At 47.7% G+C, this 14653-nt stretch overlaps 1 protein-coding gene across 2 annotated transcripts in view; it reads right to left on the reverse strand.

Annotated features, from left to right (window-relative positions):
* Positions 1-52: 52 nt before the first annotated feature.
* LOC120042770 (E3 ubiquitin-protein ligase RBBP6-like) overlaps positions 53-14653 on the reverse strand; it is a 33700-nt gene continuing 19099 nt past the window's right edge. The window contains exons 10-17 of one of the 2 annotated variants that reach the window (XM_038987573.1): positions 10549-10652; positions 9698-10341; positions 9524-9590; positions 9228-9343; positions 7560-7913; positions 6809-6904; positions 4155-6662; positions 53-2090 (exon numbers count right to left, since the gene is read on the reverse strand). In XM_038987573.1, coding sequence (XP_038843501.1) covers positions 1169-2090; positions 4155-6662; positions 6809-6904; positions 7560-7913; positions 9228-9343; positions 9524-9590; positions 9698-10341; positions 10549-10652 — 4811 coding nt within the window. In that variant the 3' untranslated portion in view covers positions 53-1168. Of the gene's footprint in view, positions 2094-4154; positions 6663-6808; positions 6905-7559; positions 7914-9227; positions 9344-9523; positions 9591-9697; positions 10342-10548; positions 10653-14653 lie in introns of both variants that reach the window. The other variant, XM_038987572.1, reaches the window with a different exon arrangement.

The raw sequence follows: 14653 nt of genomic DNA on the forward strand, positions 1-14653 counted from the left end.
TTAACATCTGAAAAATGTGTCAAAGTCAAAAAAAAACACAAGAACTGTGGGATTCTGATAATAAACACTAGCCATGTTTTATTCACCAAACTATAAATGAAAAGACAACAGTCAGAAAGTTTAAACGGGAAAAAACATTTTAATTTAAAAAAAAAGTTTAATAACAGTAACTTACACTAGTCACCATTCAGTTAGCCTGACTTCAGATCAGTTAGCCTGACTTCAGATCAGTTCATATGAACATGATGAGATAACCTACTATACATCAGGGAAGTGTCACAAATTAACCCCTATTCCCTTTATAGTGCACTACGTTTGACCAGAGTCCTATAAACTAGGCCCATAAGACTAGGGCTCTAATGATTAGGGCCCATTAGACTAGGGCCTGTAAGACTAGAGCTCTAATGACTAGGGCCCATTAGACTAGGGCCTGTAAGACTAGAGCTCTAATGACTAGGGCCCATAAGACTAGGGCTCATTAGACTAGGGCCTGTAAGACTAGGGCCCTAATGGCCATGGCCCATATGACTAGGGCCCATTAGACTAGGGCTCATAAGACTAGAGCTCTAATGACTAGGGCCCATAAGACTGGTCAAACGTTGTGCACTATATAGTGAACAGGGTTTAATTTGGGACACTTCAGAGTTTCAGACACCTTATAGCCATAGATCAGGGTAATAGAATATACTGCAGCATCATCTCTGTACAAAAACACATTCACAGAGAACCTGCATCAGATAGACAGAGAGCCTGCATCACATTAACAGAAAACACAGAATACTTACAAATATCTGAGGTGAGCTCCACTTATTCCAGTGGTTCCATTATACATAAACAAACTATATCCAGCTCAGCTTAAGTATTTAAAATAATTTGACAAAGTATCCCCCAAGAAGGTTTAGTCCAGTTATAACCTTTAGCTAAATGCTAACGGAGCTAGCATGAGCTAGCAAACTCAGGTTGTAACCATTACCTAGATGCTAACGGAGCTAGCATGAACTAGAAAAGTCAGGTTGTAACCATTAGCTAGATGCTAACGGAGCTAGCATGAGCTAGCAGTCTCAGTTGTAGTCTTTAGCTAGATGCTAAAAGAGCTAGCATGAACTAGAAAAGTCAGGTTGTAACCATTAGCTAGATGCTAACGGAGCTAGCATGAGCTAGCAGGGTCTCAGATGGTGGCTGACTCCTGCCCAGTCTTCTCCTCTGCCTCCCCTCCTCCTCCCTCCTCCTCCTCTTTATTCTTCCTGTGCTTCTTCTTCTTGTTCTTGTGTTTGTGTTCCTTCCTTCCTTCGGCGGGAGGCTCAGCGTCGGCAGAATGCTTCTTGTGCTTCTTGTGTTTTTTATGTTTCTTGTGTTTCTTCTTCTTCTTCTTGTCCGTCGCCGTGGAGCCGCTGTGGTTGCTAGGGGAGCCGCCGGGGCTCTGGGAGGCGGGGCTCTGGGTGTTGTGAGAGGGGCTATGGCTCAGGCCACTGCCTCTCTCCCCGTCTGACCCCTCCCCTTCGCTGTAGTCAGGGACGAAGGCTGCCTCGTCCGTCTCTCTACCCAGGTCAGAACACAGACGCTGTCGCCTTGGCTCTAGCCCCGCCCCTCGACTCTCCTCCCTCCCTACCCCTCCTCTTCCTTCCTCCTTCACCCCTCTGGATTCGGTCTTAGCTGGTTTTCTAAAGTTCACCTGCCCCTTTTTAAGCCCTCTGCCTTCCTCCCTCCTCCTAGTCCCCTCCTCCTTCCCTCTCCTCCCCTCTGTGTTGGCTGTTTTAGAGACACTACCCTGCACCTCCCTGCCTTGGCCACTAGGTGGTGCTGGTGAGGCTTCTCTCCTCAGAGCGTCTCTGGGCACGGAGGAGGAAACCGCCAACGCCCCGTTCTCCCTGGACGCTGAGTGCTGCTCCTCTTCCTCCTCCTCCTCCTCTCTCTCCCACTTGGACCGGGGTGGAGGCTGGATGAGGACTCCTCCGGTCCCACGGTCCCTCTCCCTGCCTGGGCTGGGGAACTGGACGGGACTGGGTCTCCTCTGGGTCTGGAGGTCCCGGGGTTTAGACACGGCACCCTGGCTCTGGCCCGGCTCAGACCTCTCCTCTACAGCCCTGCTGCTGCTGGAACACACAAATCCAAGATCAGGGGTTAGAGAGAACATCAACTAGGAACCATTATAACCATGTTATATACACACAGATCCAAGATCAGGGGTTAGAGAGAACATCAACTAAAAACCATTATAACTATGTTATATACACAGATCTTGGATCAGGGGTTAGCGACATCATCTAGGAAGCATTATAACCAATGTTCCCTTTAATTTGTTTCGTCACTGAGCAAATTTCAGGTCTGCTGAGCGCAAACTTGAATGTTATGAAAACACTGTGCAACTTCCGGTGCACGTTTACTGTGAAGTCCCTACCCGTTTACTGTGAAGTCCCTACCCGTTTACTGTGAAGGCCCTACCCGTTTACTGTGAAGGCCCTACCCGTTTACTGTGAAGGCCCTACCCGTTTACTGTGAAGGCCCTACCCGCTTACTGTGAAGGCCCTACCCGTTTACTGTGAAGGCCCTACCCGTTTACTGTGAAGGCCCTACCCGCTTACTGTGAAGGCCCTACCCGTTTACTGTGAAGGCCCTACCCGCTTACTGTGAAGGCCCTACCCGCTTACTGTGAAGGCCCTACCCGTTTACTGTGAAGGCCCTACCCGTTTACTGTGAAGGCCCTACCCGTTTACTGTGAAGGCCCTACCCGTTTACTGTGAAGGCCCTACCCGTTTACTGTGAAGGCCCTACCCGCTTACTGTGAAGGCCCTACCCGCTTACTGTGAAGGCCCTACCCGCTTACTGTGAAGGCCCTACCCGCTTACTGTGAAGGCCCTACCCGCTTACTGTGAAGGCCCTACCCGCTTTCAGTTCCAGTTTTAACAGTGGCCAAGTAGGCTACTGTGGTTATTTGTTCAGTGAATGGCACAGATCCATATATGGCAATGGCTATTTGCATATAGGCCTACTGCAGCTCTGATTGGTTATGTTGCACCGGTCTGTGCAGAATATTCAATCACAATTCTCACAGAGGGAAACGCTGATAGTGTTAATAACTAAAGGAGAAAACTCTAGAACGCTGATAGTGTTAATAACTAAAGGAGAAAACTCTAGAACGCTGATAGTGTTAATAACTAAAGGAGAAAACTCTAGAACGCTGATAGTGTTAACTAAAGGAGAAAACTCTAGAACGCTGATAGTGTTAACTAAAGGAGAAAACTCTAGAACGCTGATAGTGTTAATAACTAAAGGAGAAAACTCTAGAACGCTGATAGTGTTAATAACTAAAGGAGAAAACTCTAGAACGCTGATAGTGTTAACTAAAGGAGAAACCTCTAGAACGCTGATAGTGTTAACTAAAGGAGAAACCTCTAGAACGCTGATAGTGTTAACTAAAGGAGAAAACTCTAGAACGCTGATAGTGTTAATAACTAAAGGAGAAACTCTAGAATGCTGATAGTGTTAACTAAAGGAGAAAACTCTAGAACGCTGATAGTGTTAACTAAAGGAGAAAACTCTAGAACGCTGATAGTGTTAATAACTAAAGGAGAAACTCTAGAATGCTGATAGTGTTAACTAAAGGAGAAAACTCTAGAACGCTGATAGTGTTAACTAAAGGAGAAAACTCTAGAACGCTGATAGTGTTAATAACTAAAGGAGAAAACTCTAGAACGCTGATAGTGTTAACTAAAGGAGAAAACTCTAGAACGTTGATAGTGTTAATTAAAGGAGAAAACTCTAGAACGTTGATAGTGTTAATAACTAAAGGAGAAAACTCTAGAACGTTGATAGTGTTAACTAAAGGAGAAAACTCTAGAACGCTGATAGTGTTAATAACTAAAGGAGAAAACTCTAGAACGTTGATAGTGTTAATAACTAAAGGAGAAAACTCTAGAATGTTGATAGTGTTAAATAACTAAAGGAGAAAACGCTGATAGTGTTAATAACTAAAGGAGAAACTCTAGAACGCTGATAGTGTTAACTAAAGGAGAAAACTCTAGAACGCTGATAGTGTTAACTAAAGGAGAAAACTCTAGAATGTTGATTGTGGTCTGAAACCACAATGATTGTTGATTAACAACACGGGTTAATAAAGAACCGTTGGAAGGTCAGAGATTGAAAGGGCAACTCACCCAGTTGAAGTGACAGAGTGGTCTGATGAGTGGTGGACCGTGGGCTCAGAACTCTTTCTGCTGATCTTTCTGGTCTTCCCAGAACCAGAACTCTCCTTCACCGCTGCTGCTGCTCTGTCTTCAGCTACAGTCTCTCTCTGGGTCCCTGCCGCTCGCTCTCCTGTAGAGGCAGGTCTGTCTACGGAGGACGAGGTCTTCTCTCCTCCCCGCTCTCCTTTCTGTTCCCTGGTGGCTGACCTCTCCCTGGATGATGACCTGTCTGTCTTGGCTGACGCTGGTCTCTCTCTCTCCTTGGAGCTCTCAGCTGGTCTCTCTCTCTCAGTGGGCGGAGTGTACTCACTCTCTGTTCTCTCCCTGGTGACATCAGGTTTCTTAGCGATGGCCGAGCGTTCCGCGATGGTCATGCGGTCTAGAGAGACTGACCTTCCTCCTCCTCCTCCTCTCTCCGGCAAACGTTCCCCTGACGACGGCCTCTCTGACCTAACAGACCTGACCTCTGACCTCTCCCCAGACGACCTCCGCTCCACCATCACCGCCACCCTCTCCATCCCTCCATCCCTCTCTGCTCCTCCTCTCTCGGGAGCAGCCGGTCTCTCTCCAGTAGTGGTGATAGTAGTAGTGGTGATATTAGTAGCTGGAGCTGGTCTCTCCTCTGGGCGGGACATAGTGCTGTTCCTCCCCAGGTCTCTGTTCAGTTTGATTCTCCTCTGGGGGAAGGGTTTGACCTGCAGACCCATGAGAGGCCAGATAGACCCCCTGTCACTCTCTCTTCTGCCCGCCTCAGAGCTCCCTGGGGTGGGCAGCAGCCCGTCGCCTCTCCCCTCTCTCCCCAGGTCCATGGAGGAACCAGGCCCAGGGATGGAGATGGAGATGGGATGGAAACGATCTAGCCTCCCTGTCTGCGAGGTTCCAGGGATGGGGAGCAGACCCTCTCCTCTACCCGTCTCTCTGCATGCCAGGTTCAGGAGGTGAGGCTTGGCTGGAAGTCCTCTCTGGGGGTACGGCCCCTCGGCACGGCGCAGCTTAGCCGGGGGGCCCCCCATCCCTCTGTCCATCCCCCTCCCCCTTTCCCTCTCCTCCACTCTCCTCCTCTTCTCTGCTGGGGAGGGAGGTGCAGGCTGGAGGGGGCGACCAGGGAGGCGTACCCCGACACCGTGAATGGGGTCTCTCCTTCCCCCGCGGGGGTCACCCAGGTGTTTAGGGAGGTCGTGGGGGTGAGGGGGGAGGGTGCGGGGCAGGGGGAGTTTAGCCAAACTTCCTCTAACAGTAGGGGTGCTACGCCCCTTCTCTCTCTTGATTGGCTCGTCTGGTTTGACCTTGGACGCTTTGGTTGATTTAGTGGCTGAAGACTCTTTGTTCTTAGAGGCTGTGACCGTCGCCTCTCCTCCTGTCTTTCTCTTAACCTTCTCTCCTTTCACCTTGCCTTCCGTCTTTACTTTCACCTTGCCCCCCTTCTCCTTCCTGCTCTTCTCTGACTGGCTGGACGAGGTGGGAGGGGTTTTACCAGACAGCAGCGCTGCCTTATTGGTCGAGACCTTGGTGGAGGTGGGTGGGGCTTTGCTAGGGGTCAGGGTGTGGAGTTCATCCATTGGCTCGTCCCTGACGGGTGTGGCATCACCCCTGTCCAGTGATTGGTTGGCTGAATCCAGCTCCTCCCCGTTCTTCTTCTTCTTCAGTTTCTTCCCTTTCAGAGTTTTAGTTCCACCCTCTGACGTTTTGGTTCCCCCCTGCGTGCGCTCTTTACTAGCGTCCCCCTGCGTGCGCTCCTTACTTCCATTCCCCCTGACGGAGGCAGAGGGCAGAGCGGACAAGGCGTGGTGAGTTCTGTGGGGTCCGGGAGGTCCCCCTCTCTCACCCCTCCTCACCCGCCCCTGGGGGGAGTAGTCTCTGGGTGGAGGGGAGAGGCGGTCCCTCTCTCTGCTGCCCCGGCCACCGCGGTGGTGCACCGAGGCATGCTGGGTACTGTAGTCTTTGTAGTACTTGTTGTACCAGTCCCTGTACTCTTTCTCCCACTGTCTGTAGCTATCTCTCTCCCAGCGCTCCCTGCCCCCGGGAGACAGGTCAGGTCCACCTTTATGCTCGTAAGGAGGCGGCTCTCGAGGGGGGGGCTTATGGTGACCTCTAACCCCTCCTGGACTCCTGCTCCTCCTGTAGCCCCCCGGGGAGCGAGACCTGGGCCGATACCCCCCTCCTCCTTCAGCTCCGTCTCCTCCTTCCCAGCCCCCCCCACCACCACCACCACCTCGGTAAGGCGGAGGGGAGCGAGGAGAGCCGGAGCGACGGTAGCCGTAGGAACGGGAGCGTGAGCGGGACCGCGGCGAGCGGCCGTAGGAGCGGCTGCGTCCCCCCCGGCCTCCGTTGCGTCTGGAGAAAGGTGAGCGTCCGTAAGACCTGGAACGTGAGCGGGAGCGGCTGGGGGTGTAGGAGTAAGACCTGGAGCGGGAGCGAGGAGAACGGGATCGGGAGTAGGGGGAACGGCTAAATGGAGAACGACTGTAGGAACGAGACCTGGGGAGGAGAGGGGGAAATGTCTGATTACCATCTCTACACAATTCATATCATCTCTGTCCTAGATATCAGAGAATATATCTCTATGAACAGTTCAAGAGGTTTAATAATCCAGAAATATGATCAGATGTTATTGTGCGTGTTACCTGGAGTAGGAGCGTCTCCGTCTCTTGGGAGCAGGTCTGTATTCCATCAGCTCTTTGGCAAAGTCTTTAGTGAACTCATCCAGCTTGGACGTTACCCTGGTAACGCAGAGAGACAGGACTGGTCACATCCCATAATACATGTCTTAAGGAAACCTTTGACCAGGTCAATCTCTCTAAGCCACGGAACGCAAGGATTTAGGATACTGGCCAGTCGGGTTACTAGCCCGGGGTAACGTTCCCCCCGCCACTAGCCCGGGGTAACGTTCCCCCCGCCACTAGCCCGGGGTAACGTTCCCCCCGCCACTAGCCCGGGGTAACGTTCCCCCCGCCACTAGCCCGGGGTAACGTTCCCCCGCTACTAGCCCGGGGTAACATTCCCCCGCTACTAGCCCGGGGTAACATTCCCCCGCTACTAGCCCGGGGTAACATTCCCCCGCTACTAGCCCGGGGTAACATTCCCCCGCAACTAGCCCGGGGTAACATTCCCCCGCAACTAGCCCGGGTAACATTCCCCCGCTACTAGCCCGGGGTAACATTCCCCCGCTACTAGCCCGGGGTAAGATTCTGGGCTAGTTTGGCACATCGTCTGCGTTTAACACAGGCAGCAATTCAAATGATCAGATCTGAAAAAGATGAGAATTGGGCTGCCTGTGTAAACCGGCCATTGTTTACTATCCCAGTAATGTGAAGGTACCAGCCTCAGGCTAGCAGCCTAGCATCATTACATTGAATGAAATCAGGTGTAACTCACTGGTCCTGTCGGAGTCTCCTCTGTCTGTAGAAGTCCTCCTTGGAGAGGGGGGGTCCGGAGGGTAGGAGGGGCGGGGGGCCCAGCGAGAGGGGCTGGGTGTTGGGAGGGGGAACCCAGGGGGCATTAACCCCCGGAGGCATCTGGCCGTGTTGATAGAGGGGCTGGGGGGGGTAGTTAACAGGGGGAGGGGGTCCGGTGGAGTAGGGAGGGGGGTAGGACTGGGGAGGGATGGAGTGGGGGTTGGGGGGAGGGTGGTAGAGGTTAGGGCCCGGGTAGAGGTGAGGGGCTGGGCCCGGGGCAGAAGGAGGGGGGTGGTGTGGGGGTGGAACGTGGTCAGAAAGAGGTCTGTAGGGTCTGTAGGGGGGTGAGAGAGGGGGAGGGTTACAATTTAGACTTGAGTCATTTAGTAGCTCTTATACAAAGGTGACAAAACAGCATTACAGTAACCCTGTTTTGACCAGTTGACCACTATATTCTATAGTCCTGTATTCTACAGTAGCCCTGTTTTGACCACTATATTCTATAGTCCTGTATTCTACAGTAGCCCTGTTTTGACCACTATATTCTATAGTCCTGTATTCTACAGTAGCCCTGTTTTGACCACTATATTCTATAGTCCTGTATTCTACAGTAGCCCTGTTTTGACCACTATATTCTATAGTCCTGTATTCTACAGTAGTCCTGTTTTGACCAGTTGACCACTATATTCTATAGTCCTGTATTCTACAGTAACCCTGTTTTGACCACTATATTCTATAGTCCTGTATTCTACAGTAACCCTGTTTTGACCACTATATTCTATAGTCCTGTATTCTACAGTAACCCTGTTTTGACCAGTTGACCACTATATTCTATAGTCCTGTATTCTACAGTAACCCTGTTTCGACCACTATATTCTATAGTCCTGTATTCTACAGTAACCCTGTTTTGACCAGTTGACCACTATATTCTATAGTCCTGTATTCTACAGTAACCCTGTTTTGACCACTATATTCTATAGTCCTGTATTCTACAGTAACCCTGTTTCGACCAGTTGACCACTATATTCTATAGTCCTGTATTCTACAGTAGCCCTGTTTTGACCAGTTGACCACTATATTCTATAGTCCTGTATTCTACAGTAACCCTGTTTTGACCAGTTGACCACTATATTCTATAGTCCTGTATTCTACAGTAGCCCTGTTTTGACCAGTTGACCACTATATTCTATAGTCCTGTATTCTACAGTAACCCTGTTTTGACCAGTTGACCACTATATTCTATAGTCCTGTATTCTACAGTAGCCCTGTTTTGACCAGTTGACCACTATATTCTATAGTCCTGTATTCTACAGTAACCCTGTTTTGACCAGTTGACCACTATATTCTATAGTCCTGTATTCTACAGTAGCCCTGTTTTGACCAGTTGACCACTATATTCTATAGTCCTGTATTCTACAGTAACCCTGTTTTGACCAGTTGACCACTATATTCTATAGTCCTGTATTCTACAGTAGCCCTGTTTTGACCAGTTGACCACTATATTCTATAGTCCTGTATTCTACAGTAACCCTGTTTTGACCAGTTGACCACTATATTCTATAGTCCTGTATTCTACAGTAACCCTGTTTTGACCACTATATTCTATAGTCCTGTATTCTACAGTAACCCTGTGTGATCAGTGTCGTACCTGTCCCAAGGTGGTCTGGGTCCTCCTCTGTGGGAATGGGAGGGCTGTGGAGGTGGACCTGATGGGTGGGAGGGCCTTATGGGTGGAGGGTGACCAATCATAGGCATGTGGTATCCCTGGGGAACCAATCAGGAGAGAGAAAGCTCAAGGAAATACACAGGAACATTTTAGGAAATGCAAATAAAATACAGGTAAAAAAAAAATGGGAATAATGTGTCTTAGAATCTACAGAGGCTATGACAGGTCATAAGAGCCTTATGTAGCCTCTAAGACAACTAGTAGCAGATGTGTCTCACCTGAGGTCCGCTGTCGGCTGATCTGATTGGTGGCTCTGATATCATGTAAGGCCCCGCCTCCATCTCACTGAGAGAGAAAAAACCCCACCAATGAATCAGTGAGTTAATCAAATCAGTCAATTATCAACGGTTGAGACGTGTATCTGTGTGGCGTCCGTAGTCACGGCAACTCACCCTGGCGGCGGCGGCTCGTTGTGATTGGCCAAGTGCCGTGGCTCCGCCCGGTGTGGTTCTGGCGTGGGGTCAGGAGAGATTGACACCTCAGGCGGTCCAATCGGTGGGGTCTGAATGGGCAGGCTTTGTGTCAGGGTGACAGGAGGAGTGAGGGAGGCTGGGGGGCGAGAGGTGTTAACCAACAGGGGGTCCTGCTGGCGAGCGTTGGCCGATAAGGGGTCCTGCTGGCGAGCGTTGGCCAATAGGGGGTCCTGCTGGCGAGCGTTGGCCAATAGGGGGTCCTGCTGGCGAGCGTTGGCCAATAGGGGGTCCTGCTGGCGAGCGTTGGCCAATAGGGGGTCCTGCTGGCGAGCGTTGGCCAATAGGGGGTCCTGCTGGCGAGCGTTGGCCAATAGGGGGTCCTGCTGGCGAGCGTTGGCCAATAGGGGGTCCTGCTGGCGAGCGCTGGCCAATAGGGGGTCCTGCTGGCGAGCGCTGGCCAATAGGGGGTCCTGCTGGCGACTGTTGGCCAATAGGGGGTCCTGCTGGCGTGAGCCGAGGGTTCTGAATGGCTGAGGCCGTGCTGGGGGCGGGGCAGACTGCTGCAGGGTTTTGTTTCGTGCTGGTTTGGTGTAACCAGATTCATTCTTAAAGTTATTCACTGCCTGAGGGGAGAGAGAGAGACCGAGAGAGGGGAGAGAGAGACAGACAGAGAGACAAAAAGAGGGGAGAGAGAGACCGAGAGAGGGGGGAGAGAGATTTTGAATAAATAAATAAAACTATAATGTGTATATGAGTGTAGTTTAATTACTGACCGACCGACTGTGTGTGTGTGTAGTTTGTCTTAATGTGCGCATCTCTGTGATGTGTACCTGTCGTAGGAACTTGTTAGCGATGAGAGCGTCAGGTGAGACATCAGACTGTTTGCAGGTGAAACAGGTGTGCTCCTCTGAGTCCAGCAGACTGGTCCTGATACCTAGAGGTTAAAAGGTCATACAAAAAGGTTAGAGGTCAGGGGTGAAACAAATACAGAACTGTTACTTGAGACAATAAGGACCCACCTCCCGTTAGCTTTCATGAATCTGCATTTCCAAAACACAGATTAAATCATCTGCATTTTATATTGAAAGGAAACAATATTGTGTTACTTCAGGGGACTAGTTCACCATCACACTAAATAAATGTTGTATTGCTTCAGGGGACTAGTTCACCATCACACTAAATAAATATTGTGTTACTTCAGGGGACTAGTTCACCATCACACTAAATACATGTTGTGTTACTTCAGGGGACTAGTTCACCATCACACTAAATAAATGTTGTGTTACTACAGGGGACTAGTTCACCATCACACTAAATAAATGTGTTACTTCAGGGGACTAGTTCACCATCACACTAAATACATGTTGTGTTACTTCAGGGGACTAGTTCACCATCACACTAAATACATGTTGTGTTACTACAGGGGACTAGTTCACCATCACACTAAATAAATGTTGTGTTACTTCAGGGGACTAGTTCACCATCACACTAAATACATGTTGTGTTCCTTCAGGGGACTAGTTCACCATCACACTAAATAAATGTTGTGTTGCTTCAGGGGACTAGTTCACCATCACACTAAATAAATGTTGTATTACTTCAGGGGACTAGTTCACCATTACACTAAATACATGTTGTGTTACTTCAGGGGACTAGTTCACCATCACACTAAATACATGTTGTGTTGCTTCAGGGGACTAGTTCACCATCACACTAAATACATGTTGTGTTACTTCAGTAGAGTGATCAGGGGACTAGTTCACCATCACACTAAATAAATGTTGTATTACTTCAGGGGACTAGTTCACCATCACACTAAATACATGTTGTGTTACTTCAGGGGACTAGTTCACCATCACACTAAATAAATGTTGTGTTACTTCAGTAGAGTGATCAGGGGACTAGTTCACCATCACACTAAATACATGTTGTATTACTTCAGGGGACTAGTTCACCATCACACTAAATACATGTTGTGTTACTTCAGGGGACTAGTTCACCATCACACTAAATACATGTTGTGTTACTTCAGGGGACTAGTTCACCATCACACTAACTAAATGTTGTGTTCCTTCAGGGGACTAGTTCACCATCACACTAAATACATGTTGTGTTCCTTCAGGGGACTAGTTCACCATCACACTAAATACATGTTGTGTTGCTTCAGGGGACTAGTTCACCATCACACTAAATACATGTTGTGTTACTTCAGTAGAGTGATCAGGGGACTAGTTCACCATCACACTAAATAAATGTTGTATTACTTCAGGGGACTAGTTCACCATCACACTAAATACATGTTGTGTTACTTCAGGGGACTAGTTCACCATCACACTAAATAAATGTTGTGTTACTTCAGGGGACTAGTTCACCATCACACTAAATACATGTTGTGTTACTTCAGGGGACTAGTTCACCATCACACTAAATACATGTTGTGTTACTTCAGGGGACTAGTTCACCATCACACTAAATACATGTTGTGTTGCTTCAGGGGACTAGTTCACCATCACACTAAATACATGTGTGTTACTTCAGGGGACTAGTTCACCATCACACTAAATACATGTTGTGTTACTTCAGGGGACTAGTTCACCATCACACTAAATAAATGTGTTACTTCAGGGGACTAGTTCACCATCACACTAAATACATGTTGTGTTCCTTCAGGGGACTAGTTCACCATCACACTAAATAAATGTGTTACTTCAGGGGACTAGTTCACCATCACACTAAATAAATGTTGTGTTCCTTCAGGGGACTAGTTCACCATCACACTAAATACATGTTGTGTTACTTCAGGGGACTAGTTCACCATCACACTAAATACATGTGTGTTACTTCAGGGGACTAGTTCACCATCACACTAAATACATGTTGTGTTACTTCAGGGGACTAGTTCACCATCACACTAAATAAATGTGTTACTTCAGGGGACTAGTTCACCATCACACTAAATACATGTTGTGTTCCTTCAGGGGACTAGTTCACCATCACACTAAATAAATGTGTTACTTCAGGGGACTAGTTCACCATCACACTAAATAAATGTTGTGTTCCTTCAGGGGACTAGTTCACCATCACACTAAATACATGTTGTGTTCCTTCAGGGGACTAGTTCACCATCACACTAAATAAATGTGTTACTTCAGGGGACTAGTTCACCATCACACTAAATAAATGTTGTGTTCCTTCAGGGGACTAGTTCACCATCACACTAAATAAATGTTGTGTTCCTTCAGGGGACTAGTTCACCATCACACTAAATAAATGTTGTATTACTTCAGGGGACTAGTTCACCATCACACTAAATAAATGTTGTATTACTTCAGGGGACTAGTTCACCATCACACTAAATACATGTTGTATTACTTCAGGGGACTAGTTCACCATCACACTAAATAAATGTTGTGTTACTTCAGGGGACTAGTTCACCATCACACTAAATAAATGTTGTGTTACTTCAGGGGACTAGTTCACCATCACACTAAATACATGTTGTGTTGCTTCAGGGGACTAGTTCACCATCACACTAAATAAATGTTGTGTTACTTCAGGGGACTAGTTCACCATCACACTAAATACATGTTGTGTTACTTCAGGGGACTAGTTCACCATCACACTAAATACATGTGTTACTTCAGGGGACTAGTTCACCATCACACTAAATAAATGTTGTGTTACTTCAGGGGACTAGTTCACCATCACACTAAATACATGTTGTATTACTTCAGGGGACTAGTTCACCATCACACTAAATAAATGTTGTGTTCCTTCAGGGGACTAGTTCACCATCACACTAAATACATGTTGTGTTCCTTCAGGGGACTAGTTCACCATCACACTAAATACATGTTGTGTTCCTTCAGGGGACTAGTTCACCATCACACTAAATACATGTTGTGATGCTTCAGGGGACTAGTTCACCATCACACTAAATAAATGTGTTACTTCAGGGGACTAGTTCACCATCACACTAAATACATGTTGTGTTGCTTCAGGGGACTAGTTCACCATCACACTAAATAAATGTTGTGTTCCTTCAGGGGACTAGTTCACCATCACACTAAATAAATGTGTTACTTCAGGGGACTAGTTCACCATCACACTAAATACATGTTGTGTTACTTCAGGGGACTAGTTCACCATCACACTAAATACATGTTGTGTTACTTCAGGGGACTAGTTCACCATCACACTAAATAAATGTTGTGTTCCTTCAGGGGACTAGTTCACCATCACACTAAATACATGTTGTGTTCCTTCAGGGGACTAGTTCACCATCACACTAAATACATGTTGTGATGCTTCAGGGGACTAGTTCACCATCACACTAAATACATGTTGTGTTACTTCAGGGGACTAGTTCACCATCACACTAAATACATGTGTTACTTCAGGGGACTAGTTCACCATCACACTAAATACATGTTGTGTTCCTTCAGGGGACTAGTTCACCATCACACTAAATAAATGTTGTGTTACTTCAGGGGACTAGTTCACCATCACACTAAATACATGTTGTGTTACTTCAGGGGACTAGTTCACCATCACACTAAATACATGTGTGTTACTTCAGGGGACTAGTTCACCATCACACTAAATACATGTTGTGTTCCTTCAGGGGACTAGTTCACCATCACACTAAATAAATGTTGTGTTACTTCAGGGGACTAGTTCACCATCACACTAAATACATGTTGTGTTCCTTCAGGGGACTAGTTCACCATCACACTAAATAAATGTTGTGTTACTTCAGTAGAGTGATCAGGGGACTAGTTCACCATCACACTAAATAAATGTGTTACTTCAGGGGACTAGTTCACCATCACACTAAATACATGTTGTGTTACTTCAGGGGACTAGTTCACCATCACACTAAATAAATGTGTTACTTCAGGGGACTAGTTCACCATCACACTAAATACATGTTGT

Source organism: Salvelinus namaycush, unplaced genomic scaffold (assembly GCF_016432855.1).
Source record: "Salvelinus namaycush isolate Seneca unplaced genomic scaffold, SaNama_1.0 Scaffold776, whole genome shotgun sequence".
NCBI lineage: Eukaryota > Metazoa > Chordata > Actinopteri > Salmoniformes > Salmonidae > Salvelinus > Salvelinus namaycush.